The 12,434-nt window shown below is 32.2% G+C and overlaps 1 protein-coding gene across 1 annotated transcript; it reads left to right on the forward strand.

The window, feature by feature from the left end:
• The first annotated feature begins 3,313 nt into the window (after window positions 1-3,313).
• Window positions 3,314-10,261, forward strand: LOC143081645 (uncharacterized). Its single transcript, XM_076257411.1, has 6 exons — window positions 3,314-3,375; window positions 4,553-4,589; window positions 5,472-5,638; window positions 7,932-8,036; window positions 9,436-9,618; window positions 10,085-10,261. Exons 4-6 carry the CDS (start codon window positions 8,018-8,020, stop codon window positions 10,207-10,209), a joined length of 327 nt encoding a protein of 108 aa, XP_076113526.1. The 5' UTR covers window positions 3,314-3,375; window positions 4,553-4,589; window positions 5,472-5,638; window positions 7,932-8,017; the 3' UTR covers window positions 10,210-10,261.
• The last annotated feature ends 2,173 nt before the right edge of the window (window positions 10,262-12,434 follow it).

Raw genomic sequence — 12,434 nt, forward strand, 5'->3', positions numbered from 1 at the left:
TCAATGAAGAAAATATCGGCTTACAACTTGCTCATTATGCCAATGTTTCTAATGGTGTTGTCGATTTCAATGAGCGTAATCTATATATTTCATAGATACAATGATTTGATTAATTAACTTGGCTGTACCTTAAAATTTATCAAAAACGGTATTTCACATCCTTAATTTTACGGTAATATTGCACTAAGAGCGGAAATCATTTTGTGATCCGTGTAAACTGTCCCAGGTTAGGGGAGGGTTGGGATCCCGCTAACATGTTTAACCCCGCCTCATTATTTATGTATGTGCCTGTCCCAAGTCAGGAGCTTGTAATTCAGTGGTTGTCGTTTGTTTATGTGTAACATATTTGTTTTTCGTTCATTTTTTTTTACATAAATAAGGCCGTTAGTTTTCTCGTTTGAATTGTTTTACATTGTCTTATCGGGGCCTATTATAGCTGACTATGCGGTATGGGCTTTGCTCATTGTTAAAGGCCGAACGGTGACATATAGTTGTTAATGTCTGTGTCATTTTGGTCACTTGTACTCTCGAATCGTACTTTCTTGTTAACTTGACCTGTTGACACTATCTGTAATGCTGTGTTGTTATTAATGTTTACTTATTCAGGTATTTGGTATTACTATAAATTTTCACTTCTTCGTTCTATGAACATCACCAATGTTTATTTTGTCAAAGTATTTCCTTTCTCCATTTAAACTGTATACCTAACAACAAAATTATTTTTATTTAACTGTGTTTACTATTCTTGCAAATGGCAGATTTTTGTTCCATGTAATTGTTGTATTTTTGCAATTGTAAACATTGCACAGCGGTATAATACTGTTTCTTTAATTATTAATCCCTTATTTTATTTATTGATTTTGTATTTATATTGTATCATAGATCAAATCTATTCGTTTACTGTATGATCACTTGTTTTAATATCCTTTTGTTTGAGTTAAGCCATTTTAATTGATAGTAAATTTACAGTGTGTCTTTCTATGTTGTGATGTTACACTATTGTTTCAGAGAAGGATGAAGGTTGATACCTCTTAAAACGTTTAAACCCGATGCAATTGTTTGCATTGTTCTTAGTCAGGAATTTGATGTTCAGTAGTTTGTTTATGTGGTTCATAAATGTTTTTCGTTTCTTGTTTTTGATATAAAGATAAGACCGTTGGTTGTCCCATTTGAATGGTTTTACACTAGTCATTTTTGGCGCCCTTTATAGCTTCCAGTTCGGTGTGAGCCAGGCTTCGTGTTGAAAGACCGTACTTAGACCTATAACAGTTTTTTTTTATTGATTGTGACTTTGATTGAGAGTTGTCTCATTGGCACTCATATTACATCTTCCTTTATTTTATTACTGGTACGTTATTAAGTCAGCGTTTGCGTTACCACAAATTATTTAAAACCTTTACTTAATTCTTCAATAGATAAAAGTATTTGGTTTGTAAGTTTGCCTGTACCAGTAGAAAAGTTATTACAAATGGTATAGCACATCTAATTTTTTATAAAAGATGTTGTTTTTCGAGCCCGGAAATGCAGATTCGATCGATCGTGGTAAGCTAATTGCTCCATTAATTAAATAAAGCCAACAGTACTATATCGCTGTTCGAAACTCATAAATTGATAGAAAAAAAAACAAATCCGGGTTACAAACTACAACTGAGGGAAACGCAATAAAAATAAGAGGAGAACAACGACACAACATTAAAATGTAACACACACAGAAACGAACCGATTCTTATTAGAATTTTAATAATATTTTAATTGGTATAGATATTGTTTTTGTTATCAATAACTCATTATATTCATATATATATATTTATATGCACATTCACGTTTCTGCAATCTGTCGGCACCTGTTTTTCGTTGACTTTCAAATGCCTAGCTTGGGTTCTTTAAGAAGGAACATGCATAAATGCAATTTTGACTAACTTATAATCATATTATAAAAGCAACATCTTGTGTGTAGGAAAACATATCAAGGAAGCAATTTCTTAATTTTATTATATGTACATAATTTAAACTATCAAAGTACAAGTCTGTGTTAAAGAACTTTTATCAAGCATTGATACATACTGAAATATCAATATAATTTTACCTTACATGTATATTAACTTTGATAACATTCAAATAGAATCCAAAATAATAATTTCAACTGTTATCTGTAGTCATCATTGATTCAAAATATTTGTTTTCGGTTGTTGGGCATAAGCTATTAAATTCATATTCACTTCTTTTTGTTTTAATTATAAAATACTTAAAAGTATATCCAAAGTTATTTAAAAAAAAAATTAACAATGTATTGGTGATAATATGTATCAGCAACTTGTAGTCTAGATGCAATCTAATTAACCATTAAAATGATCTCTAAAGATCGCCGCTGATCATATCGCTCGAAATAAACATCAAATGAAAAAAAAAAACAGGTGCGAGTAAGCACAATTAAATTTTCAAGATCTGTTTGATTTCATTTAATGTGTTGAGATATCTAAGTCCTCGTCTTTCCCTGTATAAGAATGGTTTGTTTGAGCTGGAACTAAGTTTCAACCTTTTTTCACTTTAATGTTTACATTTTTTTAAGGCAATCCTTAGCATGAGTTGTATCGATCCCTTTTCAACTGATTTTTATTGTTTTTTTCTTCATATGTTTGTTCTGATACGTCACTGTCCCAGGTTAGGCAAGGGCGCCCGCTAACATGTTTAACCGGCCTGCCACATTCTGTATGTGTCTGTTCCAAGTCAGTAGCCTACGATAAAAAAAAAAAAATCATTTTTTAGTATACGATTTGTTTTCTGTATGTTTATAATAATGCTGAATAATATTTTCGATATTTGTAAAGTTGATAGATACAAGGTTTGGATGTGTGAACTACTGAAATAAATCAAGAAAGGTAATTCACATTCTAATCGGGAATTCCAGACTAATGGTGTAAAACAAACCCTTAAAAACCACAGATATACAAAGATACAAAGAACGGATCTGAAAACACTCGCATCTACTGTACGTTCGCAGCAAAAATCAACTGATAAAATAATCGTGTGTTTTTAATTGCTAAGCGGAATGATACTGGACTATTTATCTTATTTTGATGATAATTGGGATGTCTTCATCCGTCGAAGTAATGGTTCCTTCTTTTCATTAGTGTATTTTAGAAAAGAAGACATAAATAGTACATGCAAAATTTATTAAAATTAGCTACCATAATAAATGTTAGTTACAACATTATAATTAACATTCTGACATAAGTAATATTCAAAACAAGATGTAACAGCTTCAACATCATACCACGCATTACGTAGATGTACAGTATATATACCTGGTAATATTTTATCAGTTCTTAAAGAAAAGAGGAACATAGAACGACTAACATTGAAATTCCAGTAAAGGTTTGTAATATTTTAATGTTTGTTAAATGTTAAACATGCATACTTTTTGTAATAATAGTTTATTAGTACAAATCTTACTGCACATTACTGATCGAATAAATGTTCTCATTAAATAAGACTTTACAAGAGAGAGAATTGAAGATATCAATTCCTTATTTTAGGTCAAGAAAAATATTTGTATAGAACCATACTGATGCCAACAACAAATTTCTCCAACAATATCTGATCAAACAGAATTGTTACAGAATTTTCTCTTACAAAAATTTTGAGTCAATTTTGTAAAGACCTTCATATGTACTGACGATAGCTACGCATGCAACTAACCACTTCTTAGTGAGAGCTTGCTTTTAACATATACAAGTGAACTTTAGATAAATAAAATTATAGAAACTATAAATCCGTTGAGACAGATTAACGATTTCAGACAAGGATATTTAGATACGTGCTTATCATCCCATTCCGATTGCTCAGCATTAAAACACCCCTACGCTTAATCGTATTGCATTAAGCGATCTCAATAGATGCGTTACGATGTTGCATGTATACACTGTACAGGCTTTCTAAACAGAGGTATGAGGAAAAGACGACTGAAATCAACATGACATACTATTAACGGTCACTATTAAGATTTGTTTGTGTCTGAACTCACTATTCCGCGGTCTTGGGTCTTATGATATCAGACCAGTCGTTTGATGTTATAATTTATCGATCATGTTTTAAAGCCGTTCTGTTACATTTGAATGACTTAGAGTTGCATTGCGGGTGAAGCGTGAATAGTGGTAGACGCATACCGTTTCCAAAAACCTAAACTTGCTTCTTTTTAAGCATGTAACAGAACCACCTGTGACCTACTCTGATAGATGGTGGCCCTCTATGTCCATCATTATACCGCATGTGGATAGATTAAGATACAAGGTGTCACTAGTCATCAGTCATGGGACTCTATGATACATAGTTGCTGAGAGTTGATTTTCCGATTTTTTTTTAATGTAAATTGAAGACAGAGAATTAGGATCAACAAAAAAGTTAATCAAATAAAAAACAAAAAAATAATGGCACTATGTGAATTATTGGTCATAAGTTCGTAAATAAAATCAAATAGTTCGATTTTTATAAAGAAATTTCATATATATATATTTGTTTGAGTGTAATAAAAATGTGTACTTTTTCATTTTAGCTACTTCATATTATTTGAAGTCCTCGTCGCAAATATGGTAAGTCTTTTTCAAAATATTTCTTTCTCTTTTTACATTTATTACATTAAAAAGTCATTATTCATTTTAAAATGCTTTAATAACGATTTAATGAACATGCATATATCACAATTCCAGCTGAAGTTTACATCACTGAAGATGTTTTAGAATAAAATTTCTGTATATTCGAAAAGGAAACAGTAAATAGTTACATTGTTGAACAGTCATTAGACGGTCCACTGTCAGCACATTGACAGTAATGCTAGTCTCAACAAGACTTAACTTAATTTCATTGCAAAGTAGGTAAAAGTAAAATTACAAATAAAACAATCACAGAATGATAATGTCATCATCATTTAAACCAATTTTATTGTCACTGACAGAAATAGCGCCAACAGAATTATTTTACTAAGCTTACCTATCCATAAGAAGCAAAGTTGAACATTGATTAATTCGGCCTTTGCTTTCTGTTCCTTTGAGTCATTAAGCTTCAAATGTATATACATTTTAATACATCCCTAACATTCAAATGTCTACGTTTGCAAGTTCCATATGATTGTAAATCAAGAAAAGCGCTTAGGACGTACGAAATCTATAGTGTTATTTTCACTTACACATTATGTACATAAGTTGAAAGTCTGAAAACCCTACTCTAATAGAACTTAAGCTTACCTCCAGAAGAAAATTTAGAAACAATCCAGGAAATTACTTTAGAATGGTAACTGGAGTAATCGTTATAAGGAAAAGCTGCATTTAAGATGATTTTATAAAAGACCACCTCTACAGCAAACATGGGTTTTACACGGAAACTCTTTTAGTCAAATAAATATCTTTTTATATGAAATCAATAACATATTCATATTTCATCTATTTAACGAAATATCATTGTTCTAACTTGTTTAGAGGCTGTACATCACATTATGCTTGGTGATTATTGGTGTATTCGCCGCAGAAGTTCAAGCACAAGATCACCCTATTTCTAATCAGAGATGCTACCAACCAAGAGAATATTCTGAACCAGCATTGGTTCAAGTGAGCTCGCGATCGAGACAGTCTAGCGTATATCCATCGTAGGTACATTCTAACTAGTGAAAATCGTGTATAAAGATCACAATCAGCCGATAGAGAGGAATAATCTCGGCCAATTGTTTAATTAATATATATTTATGCCACTCAATCGTAACAAAAAAAAACACAAATTAGAGCCGAGGCACTCTCCCTGAACAATGTTCATTGAAGAAATAACTATGCATACATATTTGGTATCATATGATAATTTACTTACAACTAGTGATACGTATTAATCCATATTGTTCAAATGTATGTCATTAAAATTTGGAACTATTTTACTTGACAAAAAAAGTAACACATCAGTCCAAAGATAGAGATAGTTTTAAGTGCAAAAAAACATCACATTCTGTTTATGGCTTTCCAAATCCTGTCGTTAAACTAACCTCAGTTTATTTACACTTCGCAGATATTACCTTACCAACACAAGTAGTGGGTTCAGTTGCTCAGGCAAGGGAATCATTTTCTGCTCCACGCGTATAATCTGTCTTCGTTTTCGTAATACGTAAAAATAAGTCCCATGCGAATAATGTTATAGTGAAGAAGGGACGGGATTTGTACTCTGGCGAATTAACTGTACTCGTGATCATCTGCGATCGACAAGGATAGTCTTTATCAATCACCTAAATTTATTTTGCTGGCCGTAAAATGTCAATACAGATTACTTCAACTTTACATTTAAAGATCCTAGATTCAACGAATATTCTTTATCAATCAACTGAATATATATTCTTGGCCTCAAAATGTCAATACAGATTACTTCAACTTTTCATTTAAAGATCCTAGACCTTGTTCACACTAGCATTTTTTTTATCGATCTAATTTGAATCGATCTAAATAAAACCGGTTATCATTCACATTATTTTTAATCATATCGATCTCTATCGGTGTAATATGAACCACTGCGTTCACACTACAATTAAAAACGAAATCGATCCAACCTTTTTGTCCGTAAAACTGTAAACACTGTGTAAAAATAGAACTGATTTATCAAATTAATGTGCTGATACACTGATACACACACTTGGAGAAAAAAATTGGATAAAGTTATTGTTTTTCTTGAATCACAATTTAAAATTTTGATACTGGTGTTCAGTTTTCTTTAATTTTGAAAAAATAACTGTAGCAACGAAGTTACAACACGACGCCGGAAATACTGCGGTTCCTGCAAAGAAAAAAAAATCAACATAAGAAAAGAAAAATCAGATTTCGCAAATCTATGCTATGGCGAAGACAACAAGTTTACAGTTTGTTTTAAAGATCTTTTAACAGAGAAATATGGGTTAAACAACGAACCTCTTAGCTAGTTCTGCCGCTATACATGCGCATACGTTATTTTCGACTCAATCGTACTAGTTAAAACCGATCTCTGCGTTCACATCTAAAGTCAGATCGGTTTACTTTAGATCGATTCAAACTAAACTACCTCTTTTGGTGTTTTAGTTTATAGACCGATTGAAGATCGATTCAATGCGTTCACATTAGCCCTTAAACCGATCTAAAGTGAACCGGTCTAGTTTAAATCGATAAAAATGTCCTAGTGTGAACGGGGTCTTAGATTCAACGAATATTCTTTATCAATCAACTGAATATATATTGTTGGCCTCAAAATGTCAATACAGATTACTTCAACTTTAAATTTAAAGATCTTAGATTCAACGAATATTCTTTATCAATCAACAGAATATATATTGCTGGCCATAAAATGTAAAAACAAAGAATGACTTCAACTTTTACATTTAAGTATCCTAGATTCAAAAGCTTCCTTGTAAAATGCCGGCTTAATAAATGCATACCTGGAAAAAAGTCTTAACCACAGGATCAGCTGAGAAATATATTACTTAAGCGGTGTCTTTTATTCATACGTATAAAAAGAGATTAATGGTATACGTAATTGAACAGTTTCTTAACAACAACAAATCCAAGAGACAAAAGAGAGTACCATACAGTCTTAAAAAAAAAGAGTCTATGCAAAATGTGAAGCTTTAAAAATCCTAAAATATTGCGACAGGACAGAAATTTATAGAGGGATAACATATTAGCAGCCTAATAATCTAAGTAAAAAGTAACGCTAAGATGAGACAAGAGCACTTCTCAGAAGGGGATTGAAAAATGGCATGAACAATTAGTGTTCTAAATCTTAATCGCCCATTGTTTAAATGTCGGTGGTGAATCAACAAAGCGTGATTACAACGATGTACACTATAAAGTAAAGGAAAACACTAAACTTTATAATATTTAATTATTTGATTCAATATAGTTTTTACTTATACCTCTCTTCATCTGTATTTCCAGCGCTGCTATTAGAAGTGCAATAAGTAGGTCATCCAGCACAACCAGACTTCAGCTACAAAAGGAAGTAGCTCGTGCAAATACTGTTTATGAGAGATACAGCGTCAGGTACTTTAAAAAAAATATAGTCATGCAAAATATTCGTGAATATATATATAAAAAATTACGTACACAATTATATATTTTTTTTACATACTCATGTAATTAGTAGATCGTTTTTATTAACGATATATTTGATATTTTTTCGTTCAAGTTGCTTTTTATTTTAGAATAATTTCTTTGAATCATGAATCTGATCAACTTTTTTTATACGACTGCTGACAGAAAGTAAAACGTAAAATATAGTATATAACTTAAACAACTATATATTGTGAATAAAAATATGAAGTCCGTGTTTGACATTTTCAAATCATCAATCTGATTTTGATTTTTCTGTGTTTAAACGCCACTTTTAAGCACTCTATTTTGTGGCGTCTATTTTCTTATTGGTTGAGGAATCTGAAGTGCAAAAAAGTGTGTGTTCGGAGAAATCCATTGACCTGCGATAGGAGAACTGACCATACTTGTCAATTAAGGTTCATCGGGACTATTCGACTGCGCATAATTTTACGCATGAATTACCATGCACACGTAAAGTTTAAGTCGCAAATTCAGTATTTTTTTTTTTGATATATTGATTGATTAAAAATGTTAAATTATTGTATTTTTGTCACTAAAAACTATTATCGTTATTATGTGTATCTGTGAAAGGCTCAAAATGACATTTCTCCAATTTCCCCCCAAAATGTTGGAATTTAATGCAAACTGTTTGTTTTCCATATCGGTAACATTTTTTTTTATTTACTTTTTTTTGGAAGCTATATTTCAGCTTTTTTTTTTTTTATTACAGACACTTTTTTTTATTTTCCGATAAAAATATGCCAACTCCTCCTTTTCCCTATCATTTCATTTCATTGAAAAATGGTCCCTTTTACATACCTGTTTAAAAGTAATATTTTGAGCTTAAATGATCCGTGACCCCCTATTTTTTTTCGACCAATTTGATTCACCCTCTATGAAGATTAAAATAACAACAAATACAGAACTTCTGATAGAAACTTCGAATAGGCCCGAGTCGACTTAAGATTGAAGTCGAATAAACTCGCCCGAGCGGGGTTCGTACTCACAACCTCCGCTGACTTTAGTGATTACAGAAGTAACTACATAGACAAATCGGCCACCTCAAAATGATCGAGGAACATACGTGGTTCGTTTCTTTTTTATGATCTGACCTAAGCGAGAACCACATGAGAAAACGGACATTATGTTTTTTCTTCATCAAATCCTCAATTTGATCTTTTTGTACTGTGTAAATCGCACAATTCAACATCCCAAACAGTACTTACTGTCGCGTTATATATTCTAATGTCAAATATATTGAATACTTACAACAAAAATTTTTCAGCTTATTATGCCAATGTGAATGTTTTAAATTAACCACAAATACATGTTTATATAAAATTTTCAGAACTGCTGATGTTAAGCCTGTTGCAAGATTGGTTTCCATTCCACTATTCAATTTCTGGAGTGATACGTGCCCATCATATACTAGGTACTATTACTTTCCAAGAGGAGCCATTTGGTACAGAGGACGAACATGCTGGGTGTTATCTAATTGGCATCATTTACGTCGTAGATATACTGGCTGCAGGTAAGTAGTACATATTATAAAATGTATTTTTTTATAATAAATACACGATTATGTTTACAAAAACTTATTTTACACACAGACTTTTCTGAATAATTACACAAAAAATGTGCTTCACAACATGTTAATCTTTGATAGGCAGAAGATACAAAAGGATATAAATACTAATATGTTAGAGACAAACTGACAACGCAAAGTACAAAACGGAGAAAAAACGATCAAAAGACAACAAAAAACCATCATGGGAAAACTTAAGACTGAGCAACACAAACTCCGTCAAAACCCGGAGGTGATCGTAGGTGGTCCAGCAGGCTGCACAGATTCTTTACAGTCATGGTTCAAATGCATATTTTAACAAAATCTCAAAGTTGTAAGGTTATTATTGTTTTTACGTTTGATGAAGCACGAGACATCAAATGATATTTTTGACATATTAAAATTAACATGTATCTTGTGTTTTGTTTTTTAGAAGTAGGAGTTGCTCAGGAGTCTATACATTTTACCCGTGGATCACAGCCTGCAGACAAACTACATATAAGACATATTATTATTATATCTGGTGTCATCAGTATGGTTTTGTTCGAAGATATGTAAGATTGCCGCAATGTTGCTCATGTATGAAGCTGCGTTGCCCTTGGTTCCACCACACAGCAACACAAAAAATAGCAGGATAAAATCCTGCTTGTGTATATCAACCACATAACTTTATGTGATTGAAGTAATAAATACATAAAATTTGTATGTTATTTTTATCTATTTTTATGATTTCCCCGGCCCGTATCCCCAAAGAATTTAACTGCATGAAACCTTTAACAAAATGATTATATACAAAAGCACGCAAATGCAGCAATTAATTTTGTTTGATATACCGGTGGGAATATAAGTTTCAAACTCCGTACAGTGATCGTTTCCGTTCCGGAACTATTGTCCTGTACTGCATTAGGGTAGAGTAGTATGCGGTTCGGAGCCGGAACTGCCAGGGAGTTTGTATCAGTACCACATAAATACCATGTGTCATGTCATGAGGATGTCCCGAAAATGAGATTGAATATAGATATAAGAAGATGTGGTATAATTACCAATGTGACCACTTTTCACCAGACACAAAGTGCCACAGAAGTTTTCAATAATAGATCGCCTTTCACAATGAGCACAAACTATAAAAATCCGTTGAAAAGAGCTTAATTCATCAATTCGATAAAAAACGGGAAAACAAGTTACAAAAACACAGACCGGGTGTGGCAAGGAATTGTTACATCCCCCCAAAAAAGATATACAGTACAGGAGTCAGTATGATCTTAGTATACTGATTTGTTCATGACTTACAGTCTTAGTAGTTAGTTTTTTTTTATGAAACCGACTCCATATCTGAGAGTACTGATTGCTATTGTCAGCTAGTTAATATCCAATCTATAATACTAAAATAACGAGGTCCAATTTGTCAGCCGTCATCGGGTAAAAACGACAAATCAAAGAATTCAAATTTATATATAGCTAATAAAGGACAATGGTGTTGATGAAAAAATACAGCACTCCCGACCCTATTGTTTTCCACATAATTAATATTGCCAATAATTAACAAGTTCCGGGTCGATTCCGATATCGATACCAATGGTATATTCACCTGTTACCTTTTACCTTATCTGTACGTTCCGCACCTGACAGGCGCACCAACAAACGGTGTATTTGAGATTTTGCTATATACACGGGTCATAATCACAGGGTTGACACTACATGTACTAAGTTCACTCATTATCACACTGTTCCCTATTGTAGTGATTTAATCAGTATGACTTTATAAGATGACAATACGAATACTAAAAATTTGGACTTAAAATAAGGCGTATAGCCGGTAGAGTTTTCAATTTGTTAGCCGGCATGACGTAAAATAGCGAATCAAAGAATTAAACTTTATTTATAACTCATAAAGGACAATGCTGTTGATTAAAAAATACTCCATGTCAGGCCCTTTTGCTTTCCAAATAATTAATATTACCAATAATTGATAAGTTCCAGGTCGACGGATGCAAACAGAAAGTTTTTGAAAGCAGATAAGACTGTACTTCTTATAATCGGCATGACTTTATCAGATGACCATGATGACAATTACCAATACTAAAACAAGGCTTACGCATAGGTATATACTTTAATTCAGTCACGGACCCGCGATATCACGGGTGTCTTCTAGTAACAATTAAAAACAAAATCATTTATCTTATATTTAAGGTCAAAATGTTTATGTTGTATACTAATTCAAATGAGCGTTAGACCATTTTGGGAAAATATTTGAATCACTGTCAAATATCAAATGCATACATGTATAAGTAATTCAAAATGTAATTTTTTGAATGAATTTGACAATTTAGAAATTTAGTGAGTTAAAAGTGCATTTATGGATGTTCCTTCTTAAGGAATGGTTATTTACTCAAGATAGGCATTGTAAATTCAGGGGATTGAAAAAATGTAGAAATGTGAAGAGGTATTGAAATTTGACGCGACTGACATACAAGTGAGAGGTTTAGCTAGCTACAAAACCAGGTTCAATCCACCATTTTCTACATAAGAAAATGCCTGTACCAAGTCAGGAATATGACATTTGTTATCCATTCGTTTGATGTGCTTTATCTTTTGATCTTGCGGTTTTATTAGGGACTTTCTGTTTTGAATTTTCCTCGGAGTTCTGTATTTTGGTGATTTTAATTTTTTCTAAAAGAACATTTAAAAAAAGTTCAAAGTGGGTTATATTTTCCTGGACGCCACAGTAACAATCAATCAATGAATTGATCGATTTTGATATATCCGTCTCTTTACGTTATGAA

The sequence above is a fragment of the Mytilus galloprovincialis genome, chromosome 7, assembly GCF_965363235.1.
Source record: "Mytilus galloprovincialis chromosome 7, xbMytGall1.hap1.1, whole genome shotgun sequence".
Taxonomy (NCBI): Eukaryota; Metazoa; Mollusca; class Bivalvia; order Mytilida; family Mytilidae; genus Mytilus; species Mytilus galloprovincialis.

What these genes read in the sequence shown, in the direction of transcription:
- LOC143081645 (XM_076257411.1), top strand. An exon ending in CGTAGATATACTGGCTGCAG is followed by an intron (nt 9,619 to 10,084) that starts GTAAGTAGTACA and finishes TTTGTTTTTTAG; the next exon opens with AAGTAGGAGTTGCTCAGGAG.